This window comes from Leucoraja erinacea, chromosome 3 (genome assembly GCF_028641065.1).
Source record: "Leucoraja erinacea ecotype New England chromosome 3, Leri_hhj_1, whole genome shotgun sequence".
NCBI classification, from domain to species: Eukaryota; Metazoa; Chordata; class Chondrichthyes; order Rajiformes; family Rajidae; genus Leucoraja; species Leucoraja erinaceus.
The window spans coordinates 49,706,241-49,722,087 of record NC_073379.1 but is presented as its reverse complement, the minus strand read 5'-3'; the positions used below and the strand labels follow the sequence as shown (position 1 = coordinate 49,722,087).

General features: G+C 43.3%; 1 protein-coding gene across 2 annotated transcripts in view; it reads right to left on the bottom strand.

Moving 5' to 3' along the window:
- The window catches only part of LOC129695565 (PC4 and SFRS1-interacting protein-like), a 48,198-nt gene that overhangs the window by 21,760 nt on the left and 10,591 nt on the right, over nucleotides 1-15,847 (bottom strand). The window contains exons 4-7 of one of the 2 annotated variants that reach the window (XM_055632642.1): nucleotides 14,283-14,417; nucleotides 10,670-10,732; nucleotides 9,378-9,444; nucleotides 6,841-6,916 (exon numbers count right to left, since the gene is read on the bottom strand). In XM_055632642.1, the coding sequence (XP_055488617.1) occupies nucleotides 6,841-6,916; nucleotides 9,378-9,444; nucleotides 10,670-10,732; nucleotides 14,283-14,417 (341 nt within the window). Of the gene's footprint in view, nucleotides 1-6,840; nucleotides 6,920-9,377; nucleotides 9,445-10,669; nucleotides 10,733-14,282; nucleotides 14,418-15,847 lie in introns of both variants that reach the window. The other variant, XM_055632641.1, reaches the window with a different exon arrangement.

The following is a 15,847-nucleotide window of genomic DNA, read 5'->3' as shown; positions in this document are numbered from 1 at the left end:
ACTGATCAACTAGAAAAGTGGGCAGAGGAATTTAACCTAGACAAATATGAAGTGATGAATTTTGGCGAGTTAAACCAGGCCAGGTAAGCCACAGCTATGGTAGAGATGTTGAATGGAGAGAATTAGAGGTACAAGTACATAGTTCCCTGAAAGTGGTGGCATAGTAGACAGGGTGACAATGAAGAGCTATGACATACTTGCCTTCATTGAGTGTGGGACTGATTTGAATGTCAGGTTCCAGCTATGCAACAGTGGTGAGTTGGTACTTGAAGTATTGTGTTCGCACTTGCGGCTCTGGTCACCAAGCTATAGGACGGATGTGATTAACCAAGAGGTGGTTCAGAAAAGATTCACAAGGATGTTGCCTGGACTGGAGGGCTTGAGTTATGAGCAGAGATTGAATAGGCTGGGGGCATTTTCCCTTGGGTGAAAGTGACTGAGAGTTTACCGTAGAGATTTATAAAATGAAGACAGGAATAGATAAAGTGGATGGCCACAGTCTTTCCCCCCAGGTTATGGAGCCCAAAACTAAAGTGCTCCATTTAAGGATAAGGTGAAAGATTTAGGGAATCTAAGGGGCATTTTTTTCCACACAGTCAGCAGTGAGTACCTGGAATGAAGGGCCCAAGGTAGAAGCTGGAATAATTTATTTGTGATATATACAAATGGCCGAAGGGAAAATAAAATTGTGTGGGCACCGCAGTAATTTTGAAGAGTACACCAAAATTGGCAGAACTGTGTAAAGGGAGGAAAGTTGACAAAGGATGAAGAAGGATATAGATCAGTTGGAAAAATGGACAGAGATGTGCCAGATGAGAAATGGCTGATAGTGGTTAATACAGACAAGTGGAAGTTGCTGTACTTTGAGGTCAAATGCAAGAGGAAAGTACAGTGGCACAGCAGTAGAGTTGTTGCCCTACAATGCTTGCAGCGCCGGAGACCCGGGTTTAATCCCGACTACCGGTGCTGTCTGCATGGAATTTGTACGTTCTCCCCATCACCGCGTGGATTTTCTCCCAGATCTTCGGTTTCCTCCCACACTCCAAAGTCGTACAGGTTTGTAGGTTAATTGGCTTGGTACGTGTAAATTGTCCCTAGTGTGTTAGGATAGTGTTCATGTGCGGGGATCGCTGGTCAGTGCGGACTCGGTGGGCCTGTTTCCGCTCTAAACTATATAGTAAATGACAGGATCCTGGGGAGCGTTGAGATACAAAGGGATCTTTGGGTGCAAATACATGAATTATTGAATACATGAATTTCACTTCATGAAAGTGGCAACACAAATTGACAGATAGTAAAGAAGGCAAATGGCATGTTTGCCTTCATCAGTTGAATCATTGAATACAAGAAATCATGATGCAGCTCTAGGCTGCATGTGGATTAATGCATGCAGTTAGGGTCGCCAAATTACAGAAAGGAGTTGGAGGCTTTGGAGTGTTTACCAGAATGCTGCCTGGATTAGGGGGTATTAGCTGTAAGAAGAGTCAGTCATTCAGCAAAACAAGCCCGTGTGCCCAACATATTTATGCTGAACAAGATGCCCCATCTCAGCTAGTCCCATTTACCTGCATTTGGTCCAAATCCCTCTAAACCTTTCCTGTTTATTTACCCGTCCAAGCGTCTTTTAAATGGTGTTATTGTACCTCCAACTACCTCATCTGGCAGCTCGGTCTATCTATACAGTAAACCTTTGTTATAATGGACCGTGGGGTGGGGAAATATACCATTATTGCCGACAATATGCTACGACAGAGGTATTAGCGTTGTATGTAGTTTAAACAAAGAACTACAGTAGATTATGGTTAAAATACAAAAGGATACAAAATGCTGGAGTAACTCAACAGATGAGGCAGCATCGTTGGAGAACATGGATAGGTGACTTCGGGACCCTTCTTCAGGACTGATTCAGTCTGCTGAGCTGCTCCAGCACCCAGTGCCATTTCACCGAAAAACCTGGCGCTGGTGCCACTGGTCTGCACCAGCGAGCTCCTCCCCATCCACTACCAGCCCAGGCAGCCTACACCACATACTGCCTTACATGATCCATATCCCTCTATCCCACTTGCATGTGCCTATCTAAAAACATATTTAACACCACTACCGCATCTGCCTCCACTTCCACCCCTGGCAATACATTCCGGGCGTCCACCTTAAAGTTGTGCCCTCTAATGTTGGTCATTTCCACCCTGGGGATAAAGGTTCTGATTGTCTACCCTATCTATGCCTCTCAAACCTGTATATACTTCTATCAAGTCTCCCCTCAATTTCCATCCAGAGAAAACACCCCAAGTCTATCAACTTCCTGTAGCTCCAATCCAGGCCACATTCTGGTAAACCTCCTCTGCACCCTCTACAAAGCCTCCACATCTTTCCTGTAATGGGATGACCAGAACTGCACTCAAAGGCAAGTAATATGCCAACCTTAGGCTTACAGCTAATTGGGTCTCAATGCTTGTCCAAACCTACTGCAACCTGGTACTCACAGTCAAGTAAAACATTCCTTGCTTCTTTATCCCATCAAAATAATCCCAATATCAAAATAAATCCTATCCATCTAAAGGATCTTTTAGGACACCAAATCAAAGTGAATGAGTAATCCAAATAATGTAATTTGAATGAGAGAACCCTTTCCTCTGGTTCTCATAACCAAATTAAAATGTAATATTAAATTTAGAGCTAGATCCATTGGGTTCGTTAGAGGTTGTTGATAGCTCCTGACAGTTGTGATGGAAGGATGTCAAGAGTCAAGATTGTTTTATTGTCTTATGTCCCAAAATGGAACAATGATATTCTTAAGGGCCTGTCCCACGAGCATGCGACCTGCATGCGGCAAGCGGGACCAAACCGGAAGCGGGGGCCGCGCGGAGGTTCAAGTGATCTCCGTACAGGACTGGTCCCACCAGCATGCGCGACCAAACCGGAAGCGGGGGGTGCTCGGAGGTCGAGTGAGTGACGTGAAGTTCAAGCGAAGTCCGCGGGTGACGTACGGCGTCAAGACGCTGCGCAGGCCCCACTGAGGCGGTGCGTACGGCGTCGAAGCGGCTGCGGGCCGGCAGACCGTTGTCGCGCGGATTTTTTGAACACGGTCAGTTTTTCGGAGCCCTTCGCGATGTCGGGACCAGCTCCGCACAACTCCATACGGCTCAGGCGATCGAAGTGGGACCGGCCCCGCGAGGCCGTACGGCTCAAGCGATCACGTTAGGTCGCACTTGCCGCATGGAGTCGCATGCTCGTGGGACAGGCCCTTTACTTGCAGCAGCACGACAGATGTGCAATTTCATAGTGCTCTACAAACGATAATAGTGCACAGATAAAAACAATGCCCCATGTCAATGTAGTTCAAAACTTACTTGGAGGTTGCAATGTTTAATCGTTTAATTGTTTAATTTATTGTCACATGTACCGAAGTACAGTGAAAAGCTTTTGTTGCGTGCTAACCAGTCAGTGGAAAGACAATACATGATTACAATTGAGCCAGCCACAGTGTACAGATACATGATAAAAGGAATAACATATACTGCATGACAAAGTCCAGTAAAGTCCGATTAAAGATAGTCCAATGAGGTAATAGTAGCTCAGGACCATTCTCTAGATTTTCCTGATGGTCATGGTAATAGCTTGATGGTTGCAGGGTTGTATTCTGGCTGGCTGTCTGTTACCAGTGGAGTTCCGCAGAGATCTGTGCTAGGACCTCCGCACATATAAAAGAAATGGACGCAAAATTGGTAAAGTGGTGGTCAGTAAAAAGGGCTGTCAAAATATACAGCGAGATATAGATTATCCACAGAAATGGACGATGAAATGGTAGATGGGATTCAGTCCAAGCAATTGTGAAGTTTTTTTTAGAGATACAGTATGGAAACAGGCAACCATGAATCTCCCACATACTACTATGTAATCCCAATGTTGCATTCACTCCCAACACAGAAGGGACAATTTACAAAAGCAAATTAATCTTCAAACCACTCTTTCGGATGTGGGAGGAAACCAGAAGAAACCCTCGCGGTCACAGGAAGAACTTACAAACTCCGCACAGTGAGCACCAGAGATCAGGATTGAACGCGGGTCTCTGACGTGGTGAGGCAAGAGTTCTACCAGCTGCACCACTGTGCGCCCTTTAATACTCTTTACACCTTGGGAGGTTGAATGCGAGGGGAAATGGCAAGCCCTTAACAACCTTGATGTACAGAGGGATCTTGACAACACAAGTAGATCGAGTGGCAAAGGTGACATATGGCTGTTTGCCTTCATTGGTCAAGCATTGAGTACAAGAGTCAGGAAATCAGGCTACAGCTTTATAAAACTTTGGTTAGGCTGCATTTTGAGTAGTGTGTAGCTGTGGCCATCCATTACAGGAATGGTGTGGAGGCTTTGGAGAGGGTGCAGAAGAAGTTTATAAGAATGCTGCCTGGATAAAAGGAGAGGTTGAACAAACATGGATTGTTTTTCTGGAATGTTCAGAGACTGAGGGGAGAATAGACAGAACCTCCCCCCTCAGTGAAAATGTCAAGGACTAGAGGATATAAATTTAAGGTTAGAGGGGAAAGGTTAAAAGGGATGTGTGTGAACATTTTTTGTTAGACACAGACTGGTGGGTGTCTGCAAAGCGTTGCCAGAGGGAGAAGTGCAGGCAGATACGATAGCTGCATTTAAGGTACTTTTAGATAGGTACCTGGATATACAGGTAATGGAGGGATATTATAGATCACGTGAGGCAGAGGAGGATAATTTTACTTGGCAACATGTTTGGCATGGACATTGTGGGCCAATGGGCCTATTCCTATACTGTACAGTTCTATGTTCTATCTTCTGCAAGTGAAATGAAGCACCTTAATCTGCACAAAGGGTACTGGGAAATTAAAATGTCTTGGGTCATAGAAACATAGAAATTAGGTGCAGGAGTAGGCCATTCGGCCCTTCGAGCCTGCACCGCCATTCAATATGATCATGGCTGATCATCCAACTCAGTATCCCGTACCTGCCTTCTCTCCATACCCTCTGACCCCCTTGGCCACAAGGGCCACATCTAACTCCCTCTTAAATATAGCCAATGAACTGGCCTCAACTACCCTCTGTGGCAGAGAGTTCCAGAGATTCACCACTCTCTGTGTGAAAAACAGAACTCATCTCGGTTTTAAAGGATTTCCCCCTTATCCTTAAGCTGTGACCCCTTGTCCTGGACTTCCCCAACATCGGGAACAATCTTCCTGCATCTAGCCTGTCCAACCCCTTAAGAATTTTGTAAGTTTCTATAAGATCCCCTCTCAATCTCCTAAATTCTAGAGAGTATAAACCAAGTCTATCCAGTCTTTCTTCATAAGACAGTCCTGACATCCCAGGAATCAGTCTGGTGAACCTTCTCTGCACTCCCTCTATGGCAATAATGTCCTTCCTCAGATTTGGAGACCAAAACTGCACGCAATGCTCCAGGTGTGGTCTCACCAAGACCCTGTACAACTGCAGTCCAAACTGTTTGGGTCCTTGGATGGAGTCGAGAGGGGAGGTATGGAGTCTGTCCAAGGGAGATACAACACCTGTCCCTTTACCTCCCCCCTCGACTCCATCCAAGGACCCAAACAGTCTTTCCAGGCGAGGCAAAGGCTCACTTGCACCTCCTCCAACCTCATCTACTGTATCCGTTGTTCAAGGTGTGAACTTCTGTAGATCGGCGAGACCAAGCGCAGGCTCGACGATCGTTTCGTTGAGCACCTCAGCTCAGTCCATCTTAACCAAGCTGATCTCCCGGTGGCTCAGCACTTTAACTCCCCCTCCCATTCCCAATCTGATCTGTCTGTCCTGGGCCTCCTCCATTGTCAGAGTGAGGCCCAGCGTAAATTGGAGGAACAGCACCTCATATTTCACTAGGGTTGTTTGCACCCCAGTGGTATAAACATTGACTTCTCTAACTTCATATAGCCCTTGCTTTCTCTCTCCATCCCCTCCCCCTTCCCAGTTCTTCCACTAGTCTTACTGTCTTTGCCTATACTCTATCTTTGTCCCACTCCTCCCCTGGCATCAGTCTGAAGAAGGGTCTCGACCCGAAACGTCACCCATTCCTTCTCTCCAGAGATGCTGCCTGTCCGGCTGAGTTACTCCAGCATTTTGTGTCTACCTTCTTAGCACACCTGTTGGAGAAAAACCAAAGCCCCACTAGACTTCCCCAAGTTGACATAAGCATCCCGTGGAAATACTCTGAAAGGAAATTTACCAATGTTTATTCCTCAATCAACAACTCACAAACACATGTTTTGTGTTAAAATGCTTGATAGCAAACTGGGCAATATAATTTTTACTCATTCACAATGATAGAAAATATTCTATATAACTCTCACCTATTGCCACTTTAAAAACCTGATTACACAACTAATATAGACATTTTAGGCAAATCAGTTTGACCTTATGGCAGATTATATTTCAGACTCATTAACTTTGTAAATTGTTTTGACACGTCCCTAGGTCACGAGAGACGTACAACTTCCATTGCTTCCTCTGGCAGCTCATCCCAGATACAGGCTACCCTCTGAGAGAAAAGGTTGCCCCATGGTGTCCCTCGTTCATATCAACCCTTCTCATCTTAAGCCCAAGGGCCTAGATTTAGAATCGTCTACACTGGTTAAAAGACTGGAAGAGACTGTATAAGGCTGTATAAATAAGCAGATTTCTCTTTGAAAACAGTTACATTACCTAAAAATAAAAGCAGCAAATTTTCGCACTTTCAGCAATACTGTGACTTTACTTAGATTAGGGTCATACCGGATGATTGAAACACCAAATGGTCACAGTTCCATTAATTCAGAAGGTGATAAATTATAAATGATCTGCAGTTTAACATCACTCTACCTTTCATCGGCCGAGCATGGAGGTATCACTACAACTTTGGGTCGTCTTCCTCTGGGTTTCGGAATCTTCACTTCAACTGGGAAACTGAAACAACTGTTGCTTGCAAGATGACATAAGGCACAAAACGTGAACACAGCTTGAAAATGCAAAGTTTCACTAAAAAAAAAAGGGTCATACCGGATGATTGAAAACACCAAATGGTCAAATTAATTCATAAAAAAATGTATCCACTCTACCTTTCATCCCTGGATTCCCAACTTTGGGTCAATCTTTTCATATGCCCATAAAAAAAAAATCTAAAAGCCTCACTTTCATTGTATCTGCCTGGCAACGTGTTCCAGGCCTCCACCATCCTGCGTAAGAAATCTTGCCACACACATCATTAAACTTTCCTCATCTCAACTTATAGCTATGCCCTCTAGTGTTGGGCATTTCCACCCTGTGAAAAAGGTTCTGACATTCAGCCCTATCTATCCCTCTCAGAATTTGATGCACTTCAATTAAATCTGCCGTTAACCCCCAAATGTTCAGGTGAAAACAATCTATGTCCATCCAACCTTTCCCTGTAGCTGAAACCCTCTAATCCAAGCAGCATTCTGGTAAGCCTACTCTCCAAAGCATCCACATCATTCCCGTAATGGGATGAGCAGAACTGCAGGTAATACTCCAAATGCAGCCGAACCAAAGTCCTACAGATTTGCATGAATGTGTTTACATTTGGGAGAGGAAATTCAAAAGCTAGGGTTTCCTTCATTTAATCTGCATAATATAGATCAATTTAACAGAGATCAACAGGACTGAATGAACTGCAACATTCCAAACGTTTATTGAACACGAAATATAAATTCAATCTGCACTGTCACTGCAACAGAACAGAAGATTGGGGTCAAGGAAAGAGCGTTCACGTCGCGGCCCTGTTTCCACCAATCTTTCCACCACCACGCACAAGAAGCGACAAGACATTGTATGCAGGTGCCGAGAAGTGGGTTCAGCTCTGGCTGAACAACTTCTAATCTTGCGTGTGGACTTGGTAAGAAGAGCAGAAGATTGAATTTCTGTCAAAAGTGTGTTCCTTTTGGTGTCTACGAACAATCGTCTCTGGAATTCTATTCCATTGATTGGAAGCTTACCAATCTAAATACTTATCCACCACCAGATATAGACTGGATGAAATCATTAACCCTATGCTCGAGGCCAAAAACAATAAATATTCCAATTTTAAAGGTTTTCTAACCAACTAATAATGAAACCAATTGTAATAACAAGGAACTGTAGATGTTGGTTCATACTAAAGATGGACACAAAATGTTGGAGTAACTCAGTAGGTCAGGCAACATCTCATAAGTCATAGGAGCAGAATTAGGCCATTCTATCATGGCCAATCTATCATTCCCTGTCAACCCCATTCTCCTGCCTTCTCTCTATCATCCTGCAAAGGGACTTGGGATTGCCAGTGTAGCATTCCCAAAAGATTAATTTGCAAGATGAATAGATAGTAAGGTAGGCAAACGCAATGTTAGTATTTATTTCAAGAGAACTAGAATATAAAAGTAGGGATGTAAGGCTGAGGCTTTATAAGGCACTGGTCAGACCTCATTTGGAGTATTGTAAGCAGTTTTGGGCCACATATATGATGTGGGATGTGCAGGCATTGGAGAGGGTCCAGAGGTTTACGAGGTCCCTTTGCATCTCTAACTTCTGAATCCTCTCCCCATTTGAAAAATAGTTGCTGCCTTTATTCCGACTACCCAAATGCATGGCGGCACATGCTGCTACACTGTACTCCATCTCCCAACCTGTCTAAAATCTTCTGAAGACTTCCTGCTTCCTCTATACTACCTGCCCCTCTACATATATTTGTATCATCTGCAAACTTGGCCACAAAGCCATTAATTCCATCATTCAAATCAATGATGTAATTGTGAAGAGCAGCTGACCCCTGCAGAACACCACGAGTCAAGAGAGAGCTAGATAGGGCTCTTAAAAATAGCAGAGTTAGGGGATATGGGGAGAAGGCAGGAACGGGGTGCTGATTGGGGATGATCAGCCACGATCACATTGAATGGCGGTGCTGGCTCGAAGGGTCAAATGGCCTACTCCTGCACCTATTGTCTATTGCCTATTATTAAAGTCAAAAATGGCAACGAACATCTGGATTCAATCTAATAAATAATCTTGGAATCAAAATGATAAATCATTTCTTCTAAACAGCAAACAAAAGTGCTAAGCACATTACAACTCGGGAGTCTCCCACTAAGCAAAGGTTATTTAATATTCATTAACAGTTAGAGATTACAAACAGCGCCCCACTTTAAAATAGTGTAAAGCAGTTGACAATACATATTAAAATGATATATTGATTAATTATAATCCCACAATTTCAGCCCTATAGTTCAATTTAACTAAAACTAACATCAAATGTTCTTGTAAACAATAAATAAACCTTTGCCGCCGCGTAGACTATACTTCAGTAACATGGAGCTATTTCCACATCTGATAAAACAAGTTCTTCAGCAGGTATGGATAAAATTACATACCTTGTTTCTTTTTCTTAACAGTTTGCTTTTCTGGATCAGATTCGGAGCCAACTTCCACTTGATCAATCTATTTAAAAAAGTTTATACACCCAAGATGAAAAAAGGCAACTTTGCATACATGCAATCTGCAAACATGTAGCAAAATGTTCCTTTATGCAGTTCCTCACTGTATATAATTCGCAGTTAATTTTAATGAATGCAAAACCATTTTCACCTTCATCCATATGTTAACAGAAAACAGGAGAATAAATACCTTCACCTCAAACTTCTAAGATATTAGTTTCAACAAGTTAAACCCTTCTCTTGGACAGGTTGCATGCTAGTTCCTGTTAAGGATTGTATTCAATGTAAACTGTCCTACACCAGTATCATCAAATCAGGCAAGTGTGCAGCAATTAATCTTCCATTTATTTTTAATTTCAAAAATATATATATTTAATTTAGCCACACATATTTGTTAAATTAGACTAAATTTAAATGCAAGCACTAAACACCAACCACAGAATCACTTGCACTTCTTACAATTTAGTGGACTACATTTGGTGCTTACCACGTGCACACGACATTGTTGAAATCAAAGGTTGAAAGGTGACCACTTTGTGGAGGATTTGCATTCAATACACAGAAGTGACCAATTCCAAGTTTCCAGTTGCCTCGACTTATAATTCACCACTCTGCTCTCACCTCCTCTGCTGATACAAGGCATATGCTTGAGGACCAACACCTTATTTTACATCTCTGCATGTTGTACCTTCCCCGACTCATAGTAAATTCCACAAGATGCTCTCATTTTTGTAATCAAAACTGGCCATTCGTCTGTAATATTAACCCAGGATTATCTTTTTTTACCGACAGTCCCTGATCTGCTGGAAACCTTCTACAGCTCGTATCTGTATCTCTTAGATTTTAAATGTTTGCTTTCCCTTGTAACTTGCTTCATTAACTTATCCTAGATTACTTCATCTAGGTGACATGTAGGAACAATTTATCACCAAAGCAAATGTGGCCTCTCCCCAAAGATATTCCCTTTCCCACCAACTCCACAATTTAAAAATAACTTGTTTTTTTTTCCTTTCCAGTCCCAATTAAGGATCTTCAACTTGAAAGAGCCTGAAACAAATAATTGGCCATATTTCTCTTTACACAGATGCTGTCCGAACTTGTGCTTCCAGTATTTTCTGGTTTTGCTTCAGTTTGAGCATTGACAGTTTTCACCATTGACACCTGCAGGACTGAACAACCAATGATGAATTATTAAACCATTTTGACAAACTCAACAAAATGTTCTGCACCTTTCTCTTTCTTCCCCTCTTCTTTGGAGTGTGCACCACTGGAGCTTTCTTTGCTGAAGTTTCCTATTAAACAATAAAAGTCACGTTTTTCCAAACCATAGAAAACAAACGCATTACAATTGAAGTGCATCCTATACACAACGTTATGGGAAGCAAAACAAAATTATAGTGTATGTGTATTACATGAAGTAGATTTACAATTTACAGAGACCAAATCAGCTCCCCTCTACTAACACTCTCCTCTGCCTAGCGGAACATGTCCACACCCTCAACAAACTGAAGGATCAGTCTGAAGAAGGGTCCCGACCCGAAGCGTCACCCATTCCTTTTCTCCACAGATGCTGACCGTCCCGCTGAGTTACTCCAGCATTTTGTGTCACACCCTCAACAACTTCCCTTGACCCCTCTCATGTCAAAGGTGTAGCTAAGGGCACTCACATAGATCCCAGCTATACCTGCCTTTTTGTTTTTGACATGAACAGTCCTTGTTCCAGATGTACACTGGCACCGCCCACCATTCTTTCTCCATTACCATGACAACTGCATCAGGGCTGCTTCCTGCACCCATGCGGAACTTGTTGATTTCATCAACTTCACCGCTAACTTCTACCTTCCCCTCAAATTCACTTGGGACTGCCTCCGACACATTTTGTTCAGTTTAGAGAAACAGTGTGGAAACCAGCCCTCGGCCCACAGAGTTCGTGCTGACCAGTGATTCCTGTATACTTGTTCTATCCTACACACTAGACACACCAGGGATCAATTTTACAGAAGCTAATTAACCTACAAACTTGTCTTTGGAATGTGGGAGGAAACTGCAGCACCTGGAGAAAACTCACAGGGAGAATGTACAAACTCCGTAGACATGATCGAGCCCAGGTCTCTGGCACTATAAGGCAGCAACTCTACCGCTGCACTGTTGTGCTGCCCTCTCCCCCCCTTTCTCAATCTCTCAGTCGCCATCACAGGGAACAGACTATTGTATGAAACAGCGAACTCTTGTCATCCTTCCCCCCCTCCCCCTTTTTAGAGCTTGGATATGGATGTGGATTTCTGCACATGCAGATGAGATCAGTTTCCCACATCACAGAAACATGTTCGCCACAAACACCCAGGCTGGGCTAAATGGAACCCACCAGAATCTGTGCTGTACTGTTCTAGGTCTTGTGCCCCTCAATAGACAGAACCCATCATTTCTTAGTTTGCATCTGTACTCCCACAATTGAGATTTGTCAATAGAAAAAAGATCACATGTGGTTAAAGTGCACATTGTCAGATTTTATTCAAGGTTTTTTTCAATACATTTTGGTTTCACCATGTAGAAATTACAGCTATTTATAGTCCCCCCATTTCAGGGCACCATAATGTTTGGGACACATGGCTTCACAGGCATTTGTAATTGCTCAGGTGTGTTTAATTGTCTCCGTAATGCTGGTACCAAGAGTAGAACGTCTCAGCACCTAGTCTTTCCTCCAGGCTTTCCATCACCTTTGGAAACTTCTATTGTCGTTTATCAACACGAGGACCAAGGTTGTGCCAATGAAAGTCAAATAAGCCATTATGGGACTGAGAAACAAGAATAAAAATGCTGGAGATATCAGCCAAACCTTAGGCTTACCAAAATCAACTCCCCCATTTGAGCTTGGATATGGATGTGGATTATGCACATGCAGATGAGAGCACTGGTGAGCTTACTAATCACAAAGGGACTGGCAGGCCAAGGAAGACCTCCACAGCTGATAACAGAAAAATTCTCTCTACAATAAAGAAAAATCCCCAAACACCTGTCCGACAGATCAGAAACACTCTTCAGGAGTAAGATGTGGATTTGTCAATGACCACTGTCCGCAGAAGACTTCATGAACAGAAATACAGAGGCTACACTGCAAGATGGTTAGCCATAAAAATAGGATGGCCAGGTTAGTTTGCCAAGAAGTACTTACAAGAACAAACACAGTCATGGAAAAAGGTCTTGTGGACAGATGAAACCAAGATTAACATATATCAGAGCAAAGTATGGAGGAGAGAAGGAACTGCCCAAGATCCAAAGCATTCCAACATCTGTGAAACACGGTGGTGGGGTAAGATGTTATGGCCAATGACCACTGTATGGCTGCATGAAGGTACCAGAGGCTACACTTATGGTTCATTGATGACACAACTGCCGGGTTAGTTTGTAGAGGTAGCGTACATGAATTCTGGAAAAAGTGTATAGACACATCCTACCAAGCTCAAGTTATCAAACAAATGCCTCAAAAATCATTGGCCGGCGGTACTGTACACTACAATGCAAGACAATGATCCCAAACAAAGTTAAAGAGGGAACTGCAGATGCTGGAGAATCGAAGGTTACACAGAAAAGCTGGAGAAACTCAGCGGGTGCAGCAGCATCTATGGAGCAAAGAGCACGTCTGAAGAAGGGTTTCGGCCCGAAACGTTGCCTATTTCCTTCGCTCCATAGATGCTGCTGCACCCGCTGAGTTTCTCCAGCTTTTCTGTGTAACCAATGATCCCAAACATACTGCTAAAGCAACAAAGGAGTTTTTCAAAGCTAAAAAATGGCCAGTTCTTGAGTGGCCAAGTTAATCACCTGATCTGAACCCAATCGAGCATGCCTTTTATATGCTGAAGAGAAAACTGAAGGGGACTAGCCCCCAAAACAAGCATAAGATAAAGATGGCTGCAATACAGGCCTGGCAGAGCATCACCAGAGAAGACGCCCAGCAACTGGTGATGTCCATGAATCGCAGACTTAAGGATTGCAGTCATTGCATGTAAAGGATATGCAACAAAACACTAAACACGACTACTTTAATTTACATGACATTGCTGTGTCACAAACATTATGGTGCCATGAAGTGGAGGGACTATATATAAACACTGCTGTAATTTCTCACTGGTGAAACCAAAAGGTATAAAAATTGCCTTTATTAAAATCTGACAATATGCACTTTAACCACATGTGATTTTTTTTTTAATTACAAATCCGAAATTGTGGAGTACCGAGGGAAATAAATCAATGATGGGTCCTTGTCCCAAACATTATGGAGGGCATTGTATGTGCTAGACGGCAATGGGAGGGAGGGGGGTTGGGAGGTGGTTGGACATAGACCAAAGATAAGATGAAAACACAAAAGACTAAAAGGAGAGGGCAGGTGTAAATTGTGAAGCCAGAGGAAGGGATATAGTTGCAAATGGATGGGGGTGGAGGATTGTGGGAGAAGGACGTGAACAGTTGGGGCACAGGGGCGAGAGGGAGTAAAAAAGGGGCGAGGGTTGTTACTTAAAATTGGGGAACTGAATGTTCATACCATTGTGTTGGCAGCTACCCAAGCCAAAAATGACGTCCTTCACTTTGCCCATCTACCAAACACCATAAGCTATTTCAAGTATGATAAAGGATAGCTGCAAGTTATTCTTCTCGATATTACTAAAGTAGAAACAGTCAGGATCGCAGGGAGCTGGGTCTTAGAAGAATAAATTGAATCATTGCCAAGAGATAATACTTTGATTTTGAGAATGGTAAATTGACAATTGCTTGCTCACGCACTTTGATGTACATTCTTAAAGAATGTCTTTCACACCCACCCATAACCTGAAAGATTGTACATACCTCATCATTTTGCTTGTCAAACTCTGGCAAACTAACTATATCAGACTCCTCTTTTCCCAAGTTTGAACCACTTGTTTCTTTTTCCTCTTCATCGTCTTTATCTGTTGATAACTTCCGAACTCGTTTATTAGCACTCTAAAAATTAGCACAAAATTGTAAAGAGTTGTAAATAATTGTCAATACTGTAGGTCTCGTTTCTATCACTGTAGTTGGGTGGCATGTCAAGATAAGGCTCTTTTGTCAATTCAGTGGCTACCAAGCCACAAATAGTAAGCCTAAGATTTGTAAATTCACTAATAAATGAAGCAGGAGGATTATGATTAACCAGCCAACAATCACCAATCTAGTACACATAAAGAAGAGTTATTTGCAGCAAAGGACAGAGAGCTGTTAGCATCTTGTCATTAAGAATGGAGATCAAGAAACAACAGTAAATAATCTAGGTAAACTAAGTCTACCATTTAAGAGGAAGCTGGTAACCTTAACTCAAAAACCTAAAAGAAATGGTAGACAAAAGTGCTAGAGAAACTCAGCGGGTGCAGCAGCATCTATGGAGCAAAGGAAACGATCGCCAAGCCTACGCTTGGTCCACCGATGTACAGCAGCTGACATCTAGAGCAGCGGATGCAATAGATGTGGTTGGAGGTGATGCAGGTGAACCTCTGACGCACCTGGAATGACTGCTCGGGTCCTTGAATGGAGTTGAGGGCGGAGGTAAAGCGACAAGTGTAGCATCTTTTGCGGGGATGGGGTGGTTTCTACATCGGTGCCCGGGGAGGGGGTGGTTTCTACATCAGTGAGACCAAGCGTAGGCTTGGCGATCGTTTCGCCGAACACCTCAGCTCGGTCCGCATTAACGAACCTGATCTCCCTGTGGCTCAGCACTTCAACTCTCCCTTCCGTTCCGAATCCGACCTTTCTGTCCTGGGCCTCCTCTATGGCCATAGTGAGCACCACCGGAAATTGGAGGAGCTTGGGCACTTGGGCAGTTTGCACCCTAGCGGCATGAACATTGACTTCTCCAATTTCCGGTAGCCCTTGCTGTCTCCTGCCCTTCTCAGCTCTCCCTCAGCCCTCTGGCTCCTCCTCTTCCTTTCTCCTTTCTCCTTCTTCTCCCTGCCCCCACCGCCCTCACCCTACATCAGTCTGAAGAAGGGTTTCGGCCCGAAACGTTGCCTATTTCCTTTGTTCCATAGATGCCGCTGCACCCGCTGAGTTTCTCCAGCACTTTTGTCTTCCTTCCAGCATCTGCAGTTCCTTCTTGAACAAACGTCAAAGAAATAACGATTTGAAGCCCAATATTATTTTTACCAACAGAAAATTAATATCAACTAAGTGAAGAAAAAAATTGTTTTAGGAGCATGTTCCCCATTCCTCCGGGCAAGGGGGACAGTGGCGCAATTAGACGACCTGCTGGTTTACAGCTCCAGTTTCCTGGGTTCAATAACTATGACATTCCAAAGTTAATTAATTACTTTAAGGTTACTATCGTAACACAGTTAATCCTGTTTATTTGCATACCCAATTTGTTCATGTGAAATATGCAATTATAAAGGGTGTGCAAT